Genomic DNA, 13,907 nt, shown 5'->3' with positions numbered 1-13,907 from the left:
GGGAAGTCCAGGCGCCTGCCACCACCATTATTTCAGTTCTGGGACCATCTTTCTCACCCTATGACCCCCTTTCCTGTGGTTAGATATACTGGCACCTTTCCAGGAAGGCTGAAACTGCTAAACACGCTTCTGCTTTCGGGGAGCGTGGCATGAAGAGCTTGTAGGGCCAAGACTCTCAAAAGTTGCTCAACTAAGCACTTTGTGTCCACAAAAGGAAAGGCTACACATAGTTTGTTGAACTAATAAATGACTTGCCTGGAATGCTTTTTTTAGATTATTTGGCAGATAAAAGGTATTGCTTCTTTTGGAATTAATTGCAAGAATAGAGCAAATTGTCCTGTGTAGAAATAATAAAAGTTTTTTAGCTGTAATGGTAGCTCAAAATACAGTGTGGTTGGGAGGAGGCTGTGGGCCCATTTTCAATTGTACATTTCCTCCTCTATTTCAGGACGATAAAAAACAACGCCCCCCCCCCCCCAATTACCTACTGTAGGGGGGAGGCAGGTCATACTTTCTATAAATGACAGCCATTATTCATTTTCCATCAGCTTCCATCATTAAATGGAATCTCGCAGATGGTATGAATGGGTAATCAAAGGTTATTTTTTATTTTATTTTATTATTTATTTTATTTTATTTTTTATTTATTTTTTTTTTTTTTGAGACAGAGTCTCGCTTTGTTGCCCAGGCTAGAGTGAGTGCCCTGGCGTCAGCCTAGCTCACAGCAACCTCAAACTCCTGTGGCTCAAGTGATCCTTCTGCCTCAGCCTCCCGGGTAGCTGGGACTACAGGCATGTGCCACCATGCCCGGCTAATTTTTTTATATATATATCAGTTGGCCAATTAATTTCTTTCTATTTATAGTAGAGACGGGGTCTCGCTCTTGCTCAGGCTGGTTTTGAACTCCTGACCTTGAGCAATCCGCCCGCCTCGGCCTCCCAAGAGCTAGGATTACAGGCGTGAGCCACAGCACCCGGCCCTATTTTATTTTTTTAAGGCTGCTCAAGTGGGGCAGTGGGAGTGGAGAAGGAACAAAGGAATCTGTAACTGGTTGTGATCAATTAGTTCTAAACACCACTGCATTGGGACCAACCTATTTATTTATTTATTTATTTAGAGACAGAGTCTCGCTCTGTCCCGGGTCTAGAGTGCCCTGGTGTCAATTTAGCTCATGGCAATCTCAAACTCCTGACCTCAAGTGATCCTCCCACCTCAGCCTCACAGAATGCTAGGATTACAGGGGTGAGCCACCACGCCCGGCCAAGGGTTATTTTTTAAAAAACAGCCTTAGATTCTTTCTAAAATCCCATTCAAATAGTTTATATTTAACAAATGTCTCTAAATTACTAGACTGAAAAATCTATTTAACCATATATAACAATTCCACCTAATTCTACAGCAAAATTTTCAGAATATCTCATTTTATATATTTAAAAATCTTGAGAAGTAGGCCAGGTGTGGTGGCTCACACCTGTAATCCTAGCACTCTGGGAGGCCAAGGCGGGTGGATCCTTCCAGTTCAGGAGTTCAAGACCAGCCTGAGCAAGAGCGAGACCCTGTCTTTACTGAAAAAAAAAAAGAAAAGAAATTAGCTAGACAACTGAAAGTATATATATAGAAAAAATTAGCCAGGCATGGTGGCGCATGCCTATAGTCCCAGCTACTTGGGAGGCTGAGGCAGGAGGATAGCTTGAGTTCAGGAGTTTGAAGTTGCTGTGAGCTAGGCAGACGCCACCGCACTCACTCTAGCCTGGGCAACAAAGCGAGACTCTGTCTCAAAAAAAAAAAAATCTTGAGAAGTAAAGCAAACAAATACTATTTTCATCTGTAGGAAAATACTAAGCCTCACAGAAGGTAAAATTCAGGTTCTCTGATTATATTGAAGAAAAATATTCTTTATCTGAGAATATAAAATATATATCAGTAAAACAATAGATAATGGATGTTGTTTGTGGTATGAATTACACTAAATAGACTGTAAGTAAGCTGGGCGTGGTGGCTCACGCCTGTTATCCCAGCACTTTGGGAGGCCGAGGCGGGCGGATTGCTCGAGGTCGGGAGTTCGAAACCAGCCTGAGCAAGAGCAAGACCCCATCTCTTCTATAAATAGAAAGAAATTAATTGGCCAATTAATATATATAGAAAAAATTAGCCGGGCATGGTGGCACATGCCTGTAGTCCCAGCTACTCGGGAGGCTGAGGCAGGAGGATTGCTTGAGCCTAGGAGTTTGAGGTTGCTGTGAGCTAGGCTGATGCCATGGCACTCACTCTAGCCTGGGCAACAAAGTGAGACTCTGTCTCACACACACACACACAAAAAATGTAAGTAGAAGATACTTTAAGAAAATAAAGTTATTCACAAAGTAGTATCATTTTCTCCTTCTGGTTACTCCTCCCAAAAAAAGCAGTATTTGGAGTTGCCAAGGTGATCTTATTATCTTAAATTATAAATTTGTTCCTCTGCTGTGCAAATAAATGCCCAATCAAAACCAGTTACAGTTGTGAAATAGTGGTAAACAAAAGTGTGCCTCTGCTAGTCAGATGCTTATCCTTCAAGACTTAGCTGAATAGGAAGCCAGTCTTTAGACATTGAGGCCGAATTAATCATGCTCTCCTTTGTACTTTCGTGGCATTTAGTATATTGGTATATATCAAGTATATTACACCATTATATCCTATCTTACTTTTATGTGTTTCCTCCACTATGTGAGCATCGTGGATTCCCAATTTTATCCAATATCTTCGTATCCTCAGCTCCTATGAACGAATATATATATGGATGTGAATCATTTCCGAAGACAAATTTGATAACAAGAATCAATATTACACGAACAAGTTCCATTTATTTCCTGCCAACCCAGTGGTTGAATTAAATTGCCATTCGTGGAAATCATATAAGGTATTCTTCGTTCTGTGCCAATAGGGTAGAATTATTTTCCTCGAAGGAAAGTTTTTTGGGCCTAGAAAGTGACCTCCACGAGAATGAAAGATTTAACCCTGGCTTCCAGGCTTTTTGTCCTTTTCTAAGGGCTCTGCCCTCCGTCCTTCCAAACTGTCAGCGAGAAGGTTAAATTCTAGGACCCGGGAGCCGTATACAGGATGGGCATCCGTCCCTCCCCAGGGACAGGGTGGCGGGCTCACAGCTCAGCGCGCAGGGAGCGCGCGCGGCAGGGAAGGTTGCGGGCCGCCGCACATTCTACGCACGCGCGGGCGGCCGCTCCGGCCCGGCATGCCTCCCGCGGGCGAGACGCGCGCCGGCAGTCTAGGCCGCAGTCAGCCTCTGTGTCCGGTCTTGTGGCGTTGTGTTGCTGCCGCGGTGCGGTTCGCGGCCGCTTTCCAAGCGCGGGATGTTGCTTCTGGCGTTGGGCGTCCGGCGGGCCTCCGGATTGCGGCTCTGCTGCAAGAGGACGGCATTGTGGGCGGCCTCTGCGCCCCAAAGCCCCAGGGCGGCGGTCTCGGGGGCTGCCTCCTGCAGCGCGCTCTCTGGGCCGGTCGGCGGCGGGAGCGCAGGGCTGAGGGGAGCCGCGACCGTTCTCTGGCGTCCCGGGCGAGCGCAGGTCGGCTGTCCGAGGGCTGGAGTTCGGAGTTGGGCAGGGGAGGCGGGCGTAGTTTCGGCCCCGGGGTCCCGGCGGCTCTCCGCGACCTCTCCCGCCTGTCCGTCACTCGAGTGCGGAAGGAGCCCTTCTTGTGCGGGGCTTGCACAAGTAGCAGGCCGAGGGCTCGGGGCTCGGCTGATGGCCCCGGGGTTCACTGCCAGTCTAGGAGTACGGTTGGAAAGTGGTTACTTTTCTAAGCGGTTCCAAGCATTTCACACGTGGTTCCAAATACAGTTTGTGGTGGCAACTCGGTTTAGCTCCTTTTCTACTCTTGAGCAGAAGCTTAGCAGGGTTAATTTGCAAAGAAATTGGGTGCTGCACCCAAAGAGCCTGAGCAGCCTGATTGAGTTCTATTTTTTTTAATTATTATTATTATAAGGGTGCTCTGTTTTTAGGAATTCCTATGGTCCCCTGGGAAAAGAGGGGATGTGGACGTTAATCCTTTCATATTAATCTGAATAAATTGTCTCCTAATTCTGCCCTGTAAAATATCAGGTTTGGCAAGCCTTGTTGAATCTTGGAAGAAATGCCTAAAATGGAAATTGGAACCTAATAACATTTCAGCATGAAGGAATTAGGCATGCCTTTTACATATAAAAATGTATACTCCATGAAATTCATTTTCGGATGTTCCGGCAACTCTTCTGTTTACATGAAATTTGATGTAGAATTTCAAGTAAATTTTTTTTCTTGTTGAACAGAGGATGCAAGGTATTTACAAGGCCTTTAGAAAAAGAGGGTTTTTCTGGTTTAAATGTTAGCTATAGTATAAACATTTTAGAAATATTAAAAAATGTCTGGACTTTATAATCTGAATTTGCAGAATGTTTTACTTAGATTACTGTATTAAAATTAAGTTGTTTATTTTTTTTAAGTTAATGCATTTAAATTGAATGAGAATGATGTCCTCATTAATGGTGGAATCTATTCCACTAAACTATTTTTATTTGTTCAAGGTCACTCTAGGCCTAAAAACCCGAGAGCTGGGATGCAAACTTAACAAACTCCAACTTGTCACTTTTCTGTTTGTGACTGGGATTAAGGAAAGCCATTCTGTTAGCTAATTTATTTTCTTTAGCTCTGTAGCTTTTTGGGGAGAATTCGTATGTCACCTCATGTGACAAGTTCTCTTCATTGCATTTTAAAAAATAAACTTTAAAATATTTAAAAGTTGGTTGAAAATGTAATTTACTATTTAATCATATTATGATGGTCTCTGTTTCAATAGATACCTGTTTGTTGGGAAGGATCTGTTCGATGCTCACATACACAACCTGACAAATCAGAAGACGGAAGGCTGATTTATACTGGGAATCTGGCCCGAGTAGTATTTGGTGGGTAATCGCAAGTGAAGATACTTCCTGTTTTTTCCTTTTGATTGTAAAAAATATTTTTAATATATTTACCTATTGTTATAGCATCATTTAATTATAAGACATAAGGAAATTTAGATTATAATTTTTTTAAACTTGTTGATAAGATGTAGAGACATTTACATTTTTAGGGGATTTTAAAAAGATGCTTAGAGGCTGTATTATGACTGATCTTACAGCTGAACACTTAAGCTTCCTTTGGTCACCTCTCTCAGGATGTTTAACAAAATAAAAATAAGTATGTATTTGTATACTGTTTGAATATGCAGAAGGAAAAAGTATGGAAGAATACTTCTTAAGAGTAGTTAACTTTTCAGAGTAGATTGGGGAATTTTCAACTTTTACTTTGTATATTTCTAAATTTGACAGTTAAAATGAGCATGTCATGCTTTTATAATTCAAAAGCATATAAATTATACATTTTTTTCAGGTCATCTTAGAATTTATAACAAACATTTATCCAGTGGCTTTTCCAGGTGGTAGAAAGTTATGGAGAAAGAAAAGACAGCCGTAAGTTTATTAAATAGCAATAAGTTTAAAGCACTTTCCTTAGGTCATAATTTAATATTTATTAGAGAAGGTCAGAAGAACTTAGTGAAAGGTAGGTATGTAATTTGTTCAAATTCCCAGAGGTTGCATTTCATTTTAATAAGCTAAAAATAAAATCTGAAACATCTAGATGATTAGTTTATAGCTAAGTATGGCCACAAGATTTGAGCACCCACATTTGCATTTGTGCTTTTGATCATGATGGTGTCAAGTGGTCATCTAAAATTCACTCTGGAAATCTGTAAGTTCTCAAGTGTGTGACATTAGAATATGTTTAAAGTACAATTTTAGCTATTTAGGACTTTTTAGGAAGGACTGATTATCATCACCATTAAATAGAGTTCTGAAGTAATTGGAATAACTAATTTTGGGTGGTTAGAAATTTCTTTGGAAGTCAGTACATGAGTAGGCCATTGACTCTGGTGTCCCATCTCAATGGCCTGGGATATCCTATATTGATGCCATTGAGATATCTTTTATTTATTTATTTACTTATTTAATTTTTTTTTTCTGAGGCAGAGTCTCGCTTTTTCCCAGGCTAGAGTGCCGTGGCATCAGCCCAGCTCACAGCAACCTCAAACTCCTGGGGTCAGGCAATCCTCCTGCCTCAGCTTCCCAAGTAGCTGGGACTACAGGCATGTGCCACCATGCCTGGATAATTTTTTTTCTCTCTATATTTTTAGTTGTCCAGTTAATTTCTTTCTATTTTTAGTAGAGACAGGGTCTTGCTCTTGCTCAGGCTGGTTTCGAACTCCTGAGCTCAAAGGATCCTCCCGCCTCGGCCTCCCAGAATGCTAGGATTACAGGTGTGAGCCACCATGCCCGGCCTGAGATACCTTTTAAAGGTGACTCCCATGGTACCCTTCTGTCTGAACACAGGCACCATTTCTTAAAATACAGTGAAGGCTTATTGATTTATGTTTTGTTCCCATTTGACTCCTTTCTGGGAAGGAGAAAATGGGTTAATTTTGGTGTGGGTAGCATGTAATATTTGGAAGGCAGCTATGCTCACCACTATACCACCAACGCCGGCATGGATGTAATATTTGGAAGAACATAACTATCTATGGTATTTAGCGTTCTAGAGGTATAACTTATAGAGGAATTTAATGTTTGAGTTCTTTCAATAGAGTGCGATTAATAGAAAGTCACTCTATAAGGGATTAGTTTTTTTTTTTTTTGCATATAGAAACTGAGAGACATGAAGATAGAGGTATCATTCTTAGAGGTTCTCTGAACTACCAGTGGATCCTAGTCTAAAGACACTTGAAGGGCTTTTTAGTTGACAGTTATTGTTAATTCAGCAACAAATAATTACTGATGCCATCATAGTATTCACTATGAATTGTGTCAAGGACTTTGTGTCAGGGATGTTACTTAAAGATGATGTAGAATCTTAAGAGTCTGGTAGGAAAGATAATATGAACACATTGTCATAATAATAATTTTTAGTATTAGAGAATGGATATGAGTTCAGAAGGCAGATGTATCATTTTCACATTAGAGAGAGAAAGGCAGAACAGAGAGGGCCTCATTGGGCTGGAATTTTGGCTGGCTCTTTTAGATGAATAGAATATGAATATGAAGAGATGTGAAAGAAGGACATCCTAGGCTTGTAAGTTGTGTGAGGAAAGGCATGAAGATGGGAAAGCCAAGAATGTGTTTGGAAAATAGCAATTATTTCTACAATCCAGGCAAAATATGGTATATGTGTATATTGGTTTCCTGTGGCTCCTATAATAAATTACTACAAACTTGGTGAATTAAAACAATAGACACTTATTTTCTCATAATTCTGGAGCCTAGAAGTGTAAAATCAAGGTGTCAACAGGGCCATGCTCTCTTCCTTACTACTTCCAGCTTCTGGTGTCTCTGGAAATCCTTGGCATTCTGGCTTGTAGCTGTATAACTCCAGTCTGTGCCTTGGTCTTTGGTCTTTTTTTTTTTTTTTTTTTTTGAGACAGAGTCTCACTCTGTGGCCCAGGCTAGAGTGCCGTGGTGTCAGCCTAGCTCACAGCAACCTCAAACTCTTGGGCTCAAGCAATCCTCCTGCCTCAGCCTCCCAAGTAGCTGGGACTACAGGCATACGCCTCTATGCCCGGCTAATTTTTTCTATATATTTTTAGTTGGCGAATTAATTTCTTTCTATTTTTAGTAGAGACAGGGTCTAGCTCTTGCTCAGGCTGGTTTCGAACTCCTGACTTTGAGTGATCCTCTCACCTTGGCGTCCCAGATTGCTGGGATTACAGGCGTGAGCCACCACGCCCTGCCTGCCTGCCTTGGTCTTCATGCCTGAATTTGTGTCTCTTTGTCCTAATCTGTCCTTATAAAAATACCCTCGTTGGATTTAGGGTCTACTTTTAATTAAATCTGCAAAAACCCTGTTTCCAAATAAGGTCAGAATCTGAGGTTCTGGGTAAACATGAATTTTGTGGGGACATTATTTTACCCACTACAATTTGACAAAAGTAAGGGAAAAAGAAGTATTTTGGAAGGGCTGAGGAGATTTTTTTTTTTTTTATATAGGAGGCAACTTGGTCCCCATTGTATCCCATATATACCAGTGTTATAGCAACTACCTGTGGAAAGAAGGAAGGTAATATTTTTAAATTAGTGATAAAAGATAATTAAGCCTTCAGCCAACAGCAGTGTATAGGAGTAACACAACTTCACCAACAGTTGTCAGACTTTTGGCTTTTGCCAATTTGGGGGACAAACAGTATCTTACTGTAGGTTTGTTTTTTTTTCTGAGACAGAGTCTCACTCTGTTGCCCTGGCTAGAGTGCCGTGGTGTCAGCCTAGCTCACAGCAACCTCAAACTCTTGGGCTCAGGTGATCCTTCTGCCTCAGCCTCCCAAGTAGCTGAGACTACAGACATGCGCCACCATGCCCAGCTAATTTTTTCTATATGTTTTTAGTTGGCAATTAATTTCTTTCTATTTTTAGTAGAGACGGTGTCTTGCTCTTGCTCAGGCTGGTCTGGGACTCCTGAGCTCAAACAATCCTCTTGCCTTGGCCTTCCAGAGTGCTAGGATTACAGGCGTGAGCCACCACGCCCAGCCTTACTGTAGTTTAAATTGAATGTTTCTTATGAATGAGGGTTAGCATCATTTTATTTGTTTAAGGGCTATGTGCATTTTTGCCCTTAAAATAGGGTTATTTGTCTTCTCATTTTCTACAAACATTTTATATTAAAATATATTGGGGATTTTGGCCGGGTGCGGTGGCTCACGCCTGTAATCCTAGCACTCTGGGACGCCAAGGCAGGTGGATTGCTCAAGGTCAGGAGTTTGAAACCAGCCTGAGCAAGAGTGAGTCCCTGTCTCTACTATAAATAGAAAGAAATTAATTGGCCAACTAATATATATAGAAAAAAAAATTAGCCAGGCATGGTGGCACATGCCTGTAGTCCCAGCTACTCGGGAGGCTGAGGCAGCAGGGCTTGAGCCCATGAGTTTGAGGTTGCTGTGAGCTAGGCTGACGCCATGGCATTCACTCTAGCCTGGGCAACAAGCGAGACTCTGTCTCAAAAAAAAAAAAAAAAATATATATATATATATATATATATATATATATATATATATATATATATGTTGGGTTTTTTAACCCTTTGTAATGTAAGTTGAAAATATATTTTCCATTTTCTCATTTGTGTCTTTACTTTGGTTATGATGTTTATGTCTGTGTACTTTTTTTAATCTCTGATTTTACTTTTTTAATTTAAATCTCTGGGCTGTTTGGAATTTTCTTGGTATGTGGTATAAGGGATAGAGTGATCTCTTTTTCTTTATCATTTTCCATATGGTTGTCCAGTTAACTGTCCCAACACCATTTATTCAAAAATCCATCTTGGCCAGGCGAGGTGGCTCACGCCTGTAATCCTAGCACTCTGGGAGGCCAAGGCAGGCGGATCACTCACGGTCAGGAGTTTGAGACCAGCCTGAGCAAGAGCGAGACCCCATCTACTAAAAATAGAAATTAATTGGACAACTAAAAATATATAGAAAAAATTAGCCAAGCATGGTGGCACATGCCTGTAGTCCCAGGTACTCAGGAGGCTGAGGCAGGAGGATTGCTTGAGCCCAGGAGTTTGAGTTTGCTGTGAGCTAGGCTAATGCCATGGCACTGTAGCCCAGGCAACAGAGTGAGACTCTGTCTCAAAAAAAAAAAAAAAATCCACCTTTTGCCTACTGAGATTAGATGGTATCTTTATTCTATACTAAATTTCCATGTATAGTTGGGTTTATTTCTGGATTTTCCATTTTGTTCCATTGATTTGCCTTTATTTGTATACCAGTTCCACACTATTTTATTTGTATTCTATTTTTCTATCGTGTTTAATATTTGAAAGGGCTTACTCCCCCTTTTTTTTCTTTTTCCGAATGAATGTTATAATCAACTTGTTTAGAATCTCAACTTGTCTACCTTCCAAATAGATGGTATTTTTATTAGGATCATGTTAAAATTATAAATTTTAAATTTATCATTAATTTATAAATGAATTATAGTTAATTCATTTATAAAATTATAAAGACTAAAATGTATGAAGTGCATAAAACAGAGCCTGGCATGTAATAAACACTATATTTGTGTTTTGAGTTTTTTTATTTGTTTTGATGATGACACAGAAGAAAAGTAGAAGAGTTAGTAGGATAGATTGATTCTTTTGTAAAACTTGAAAATATTGATCTTCTCCCATTTTTCCCCCTTTAGGTGTGAAGTGTTTCTCTTATTCTACAAGTGTGATCAGCTTGGCATGTCTCCCATACTTTCTTACACAAAATATTATTCTATCTGAAAATCTTCCTTTGCAAATCTTATTTTTTGGCATCATAGGAAGCTTTACAGTGATTACTCCAATGCTGCTTCACTTTGTGACAAAAGGCTATGTCATTCGGTTGTACCATGAGGCAGCTACAGACACTTACAAAGCCATTACTTACAATGTTGTGCTTTCAGAAACAAGTACAGTGTTCCACCAGAATGACGTGAAGATTCCAGACAGCACACATATGTTTACTACATTTTTTGCTAAAACAAAATCACTGTTAGTTAATCCAGTGCTCTTTCCAGACCCTGAAGACTATATCCATCTAATGGGTTATGACAAACCATTCACTTTTGATATGGAAGAAACCAGTGAAAACAAACAGGTTAAGGAGGAGAAATGAGCATATTGTTTTTATGTGTGATTAAATGTGATTTATGTTTCAATGTATAATAATAAAATTGTCTTTACTTTTGTATTCTGTTAGTGACTGATTGTTAAAAATAATTTGAAAGTATAAAATAGCTTTTAATATTCAGAGAATGATAACTCACAGTAAAATAAGCTATGTTTGAAAAACAAAACATGGTTATCTACTATTTGTGCTTAAGGTATGTGAATATACATGTTCATGATGGTATATACACAGATAATTTAAGAGCTATATCTAAGCATGGTTGCCTCTAAACTGGGAATCTGTCAGAAACAAACGGGAGAGTTACTTTTTTCTTTGTGTATGGATTTTTATGTGTATATGAATATTCTTTTCCCACATTAAAAAACTTTGAAAAATTCACAAATTATGGGAAGCAGTATTAATATGTCTCCTCTGATTCAGAACATAGGTTTTGCCTACCTCTGGCATGGTTGCCTATAATGAGAATGTTCACATATAGTTGAGTTTGTAGTTAGCTATCAGGGAAATGGTAACCCAAGTAGTGTTTTCAGTATTCTTGCTTGGCACCTTATCATAGTAGGAAAATCACTGGTACTAAATATGTGGACTGTACCTTCTATAAAATAGTCTCTATGCTAGCTTTTGCTTCCAAAAGTATCAAAATGGCCATTAGATATGAATGGCAGTCTTCGCTTGGACATATTTTTAAAAATTGTGATTTTTTTCTTTTTTCTAATTTTTTTTTTTTTTTTTTTTTTTTTTTTAAGAGATGAAGTCTTGCTGTGTTGCCCAGGCTGGGGTATAGTGGTACAGTCACGGCTCATTTCAGCCTTGAACTCCTGGGCTTAAGTGATCCTTCTGCTTCAGCCTCCCAACTAGCTAGGACTGACTACATATGTGTGCTACCATGCCTGGCTAATTTTTAAAAGTTTTTTTGTAGAGATGAGATCTTGCTGTGTTGCCCAGGCTGGTCTGGGCTTAAGAGATTTTCCTGCCTTGGCCTACCAAAGTGCTAGGATTATGCCTGGCCTCTCATTCTTTTAGAATACTTTACACTTTTGTTGTTTTTATTTTTATTGCGATTTTCAAACATAAAAAAGAATAGTGAACCTCAATGACTCATTCAGATTCAACAATTACCAATTTGTACTCAATATTTTTTAATCTAGACCCTAAACACTTTTACTTTTTTGAGAAGCAAATCTCAGTCACAATAATATTTCTTTCTTTTTTTTTTTTTTTTGAGACAGAGTCTCGCTCTGTTGCCTAGGCTAGAGTGAGTGCCATGGCGTCAGCCTAGCTCACAGCAACCTCAATCTCCTGGCTCAAGCAATCCTTCTGCCTCAGCCTCCCAAGTAGCTGGGATTACAGGCATGCGCCACCATGCCCGGCTAATTTTATATATATATATATATATTAGTTAGCCAATTAATTTCTTTCTATTTATAGTAGAGACGGGGTCTTGCTCTTGCTCAGGCTGGTTTCGAACTCCTGGCCTCGAGTAATCCGCCTGCCTCGGCCTCCCAGAGAGCTAGGATTACAGGCGTGAGCCACCACGCCCGGCCTATTTCTTTCTTAAATATTTAGTTTTGTAACTACAAGATAAGGCCTTTAAAGATACAAACACCATTATCATACCTACAAAAACAAAACAAAAAACCCCATCACACCAATGTTATCAAACACCAAGTTTGCTTAAATTTCCAACTGGTTCGTAATTTTTTCCCACATTTTGTTTGGCTTAAGATCCAAGTAAGATTCACACCAATTTTTGAAATGTCTTTTAAGACTGTTCTATGGGCTCCTCCATTTCTTTCACTTTTTTTCTTTTTGCGTTACAAATTATCTGTTGAAGAAACAATTGTCCTTTAGGGTCTCTCATGGTCTAGATTTTCTGATGGTACCCCTGAGCTGTATTTTTTTTTGAGACAGAGTCTCACTCTGTTGCCTGGGCTAAAGTGCTGTGGTGTCAGCCTAGCTCACAGCAACCTCAAGCTCCTGGCCTCAAGTGATCCTCCTGTCTCAGCTTCCTGGGTAGCTGGTACTACAGGCACATACCACCATGCCCAGCTAATTTTTTTATTTTTAGTTGTTTGGCTAATTGCTTTCTATATATAGTAGAGACAAGGTTTCACTCTTGCGTAGGCTGGTCTCAAACACTTGAGCTCAAGCAATCCTCCTGCCTTGGCCTGAGCTGACTTTTAACATGCTTCTCTTCTTTATTTCCTATAAATGGATAAGTAGATCTTAAAGCTTCATCAGAGTGAGGTTTCATTATTTGGGACAAAACTACTTCATAGATGTTTTTATTATTAATAATTATTACTACATTACAAATTGCACCTAATACTTAAGGCATAAAGGAACAATAAGTTTGCAGTTGGGGAGTGGTTTAGCTGACTTGTTTGGCTCAGGTTTTCTCAGGAAGCAGCAGTCAAGTCAGATGGTGCTGTGTCATCTGAAGGCTGGACTGGGATACAAGGAACTGCTTCCAATATGGCTCATTGACATGACTATTTGGCACTAACTTTTTGGCAGGAAGTCTCAGATACTATACTTGATCTTAGCCAAAAGGTTAAGAAGCAATGGCAGGAGGCCTCAGTTTTTTACCACGTGGATGTCTTTCTAGGGCTGCTGCTTCCAGAGCAAGTCATCCAAGACAGCAAGGTGGAAGCTACCATGTGTTGTGTGACGCATGTAGAAGTCACATGCTGTCACTGCATAATGCTTTATTGGTTACACGGTGAGCCTTATTCAGTGTTGGAAGGAATTCACAGGGGTGTACATACCAGGAGATAAGGCTCTTTGGGAGCCCTCATGAAGGCTGGTCACCACAGTGCTCTTCCATTAAAAGGTACAAACCATACATGCCATCTTTTTGTCTCTGTGATGTTAGCAACTATTGATGCTCAATGTCTAAGTCTATTAATTCATTAGATGTTGCAAAATGGTTATATTCTATTATTCCTTTTCTATTTATTAGCTGAAATACTCCTAAAAATAGAGATAGGAGTACAGGAAGTAAAGAAACTCACTCCTCTCTATTTGGTAACTCAGTAATTCAGTTTGTACAAGAGTCAGGATAAATGATTGATCCTTTCCCTTTATTTGCCAGTTTTAAAATAGAGTTGGTTGCCTAGCATCATCTGATGATAAATAGACTTAAAAAAATGTATGATTTTATGGATTTAAGTATATTTGATGTATTTTAATTTATTACAGTT

General features: G+C 39.6%; 1 protein-coding gene across 1 annotated transcript; it reads left to right on the top strand.

Moving 5' to 3' along the window:
• Positions 1-3,220: 3,220 nt before the first annotated feature.
• TMEM70 (transmembrane protein 70) lies at positions 3,221-11,086 on the top strand. The gene is made up of 3 exons (XM_012735362.2): positions 3,221-3,557; positions 4,825-4,930; positions 10,232-11,086. Exons 1-3 carry the CDS (start codon positions 3,348-3,350, stop codon positions 10,687-10,689), a joined length of 774 nt encoding a protein of 257 aa, XP_012590816.2. The 5' UTR covers positions 3,221-3,347; the 3' UTR covers positions 10,690-11,086.
• The last annotated feature ends 2,821 nt before the right edge of the window (positions 11,087-13,907 follow it).

Source organism: Microcebus murinus, chromosome 7 (assembly GCF_040939455.1).
Source record: "Microcebus murinus isolate Inina chromosome 7, M.murinus_Inina_mat1.0, whole genome shotgun sequence".
Classification (NCBI taxonomy): domain Eukaryota; kingdom Metazoa; phylum Chordata; class Mammalia; order Primates; family Cheirogaleidae; genus Microcebus; species Microcebus murinus.
This window is presented reverse-complemented; position numbering and strand designations above follow the sequence as displayed.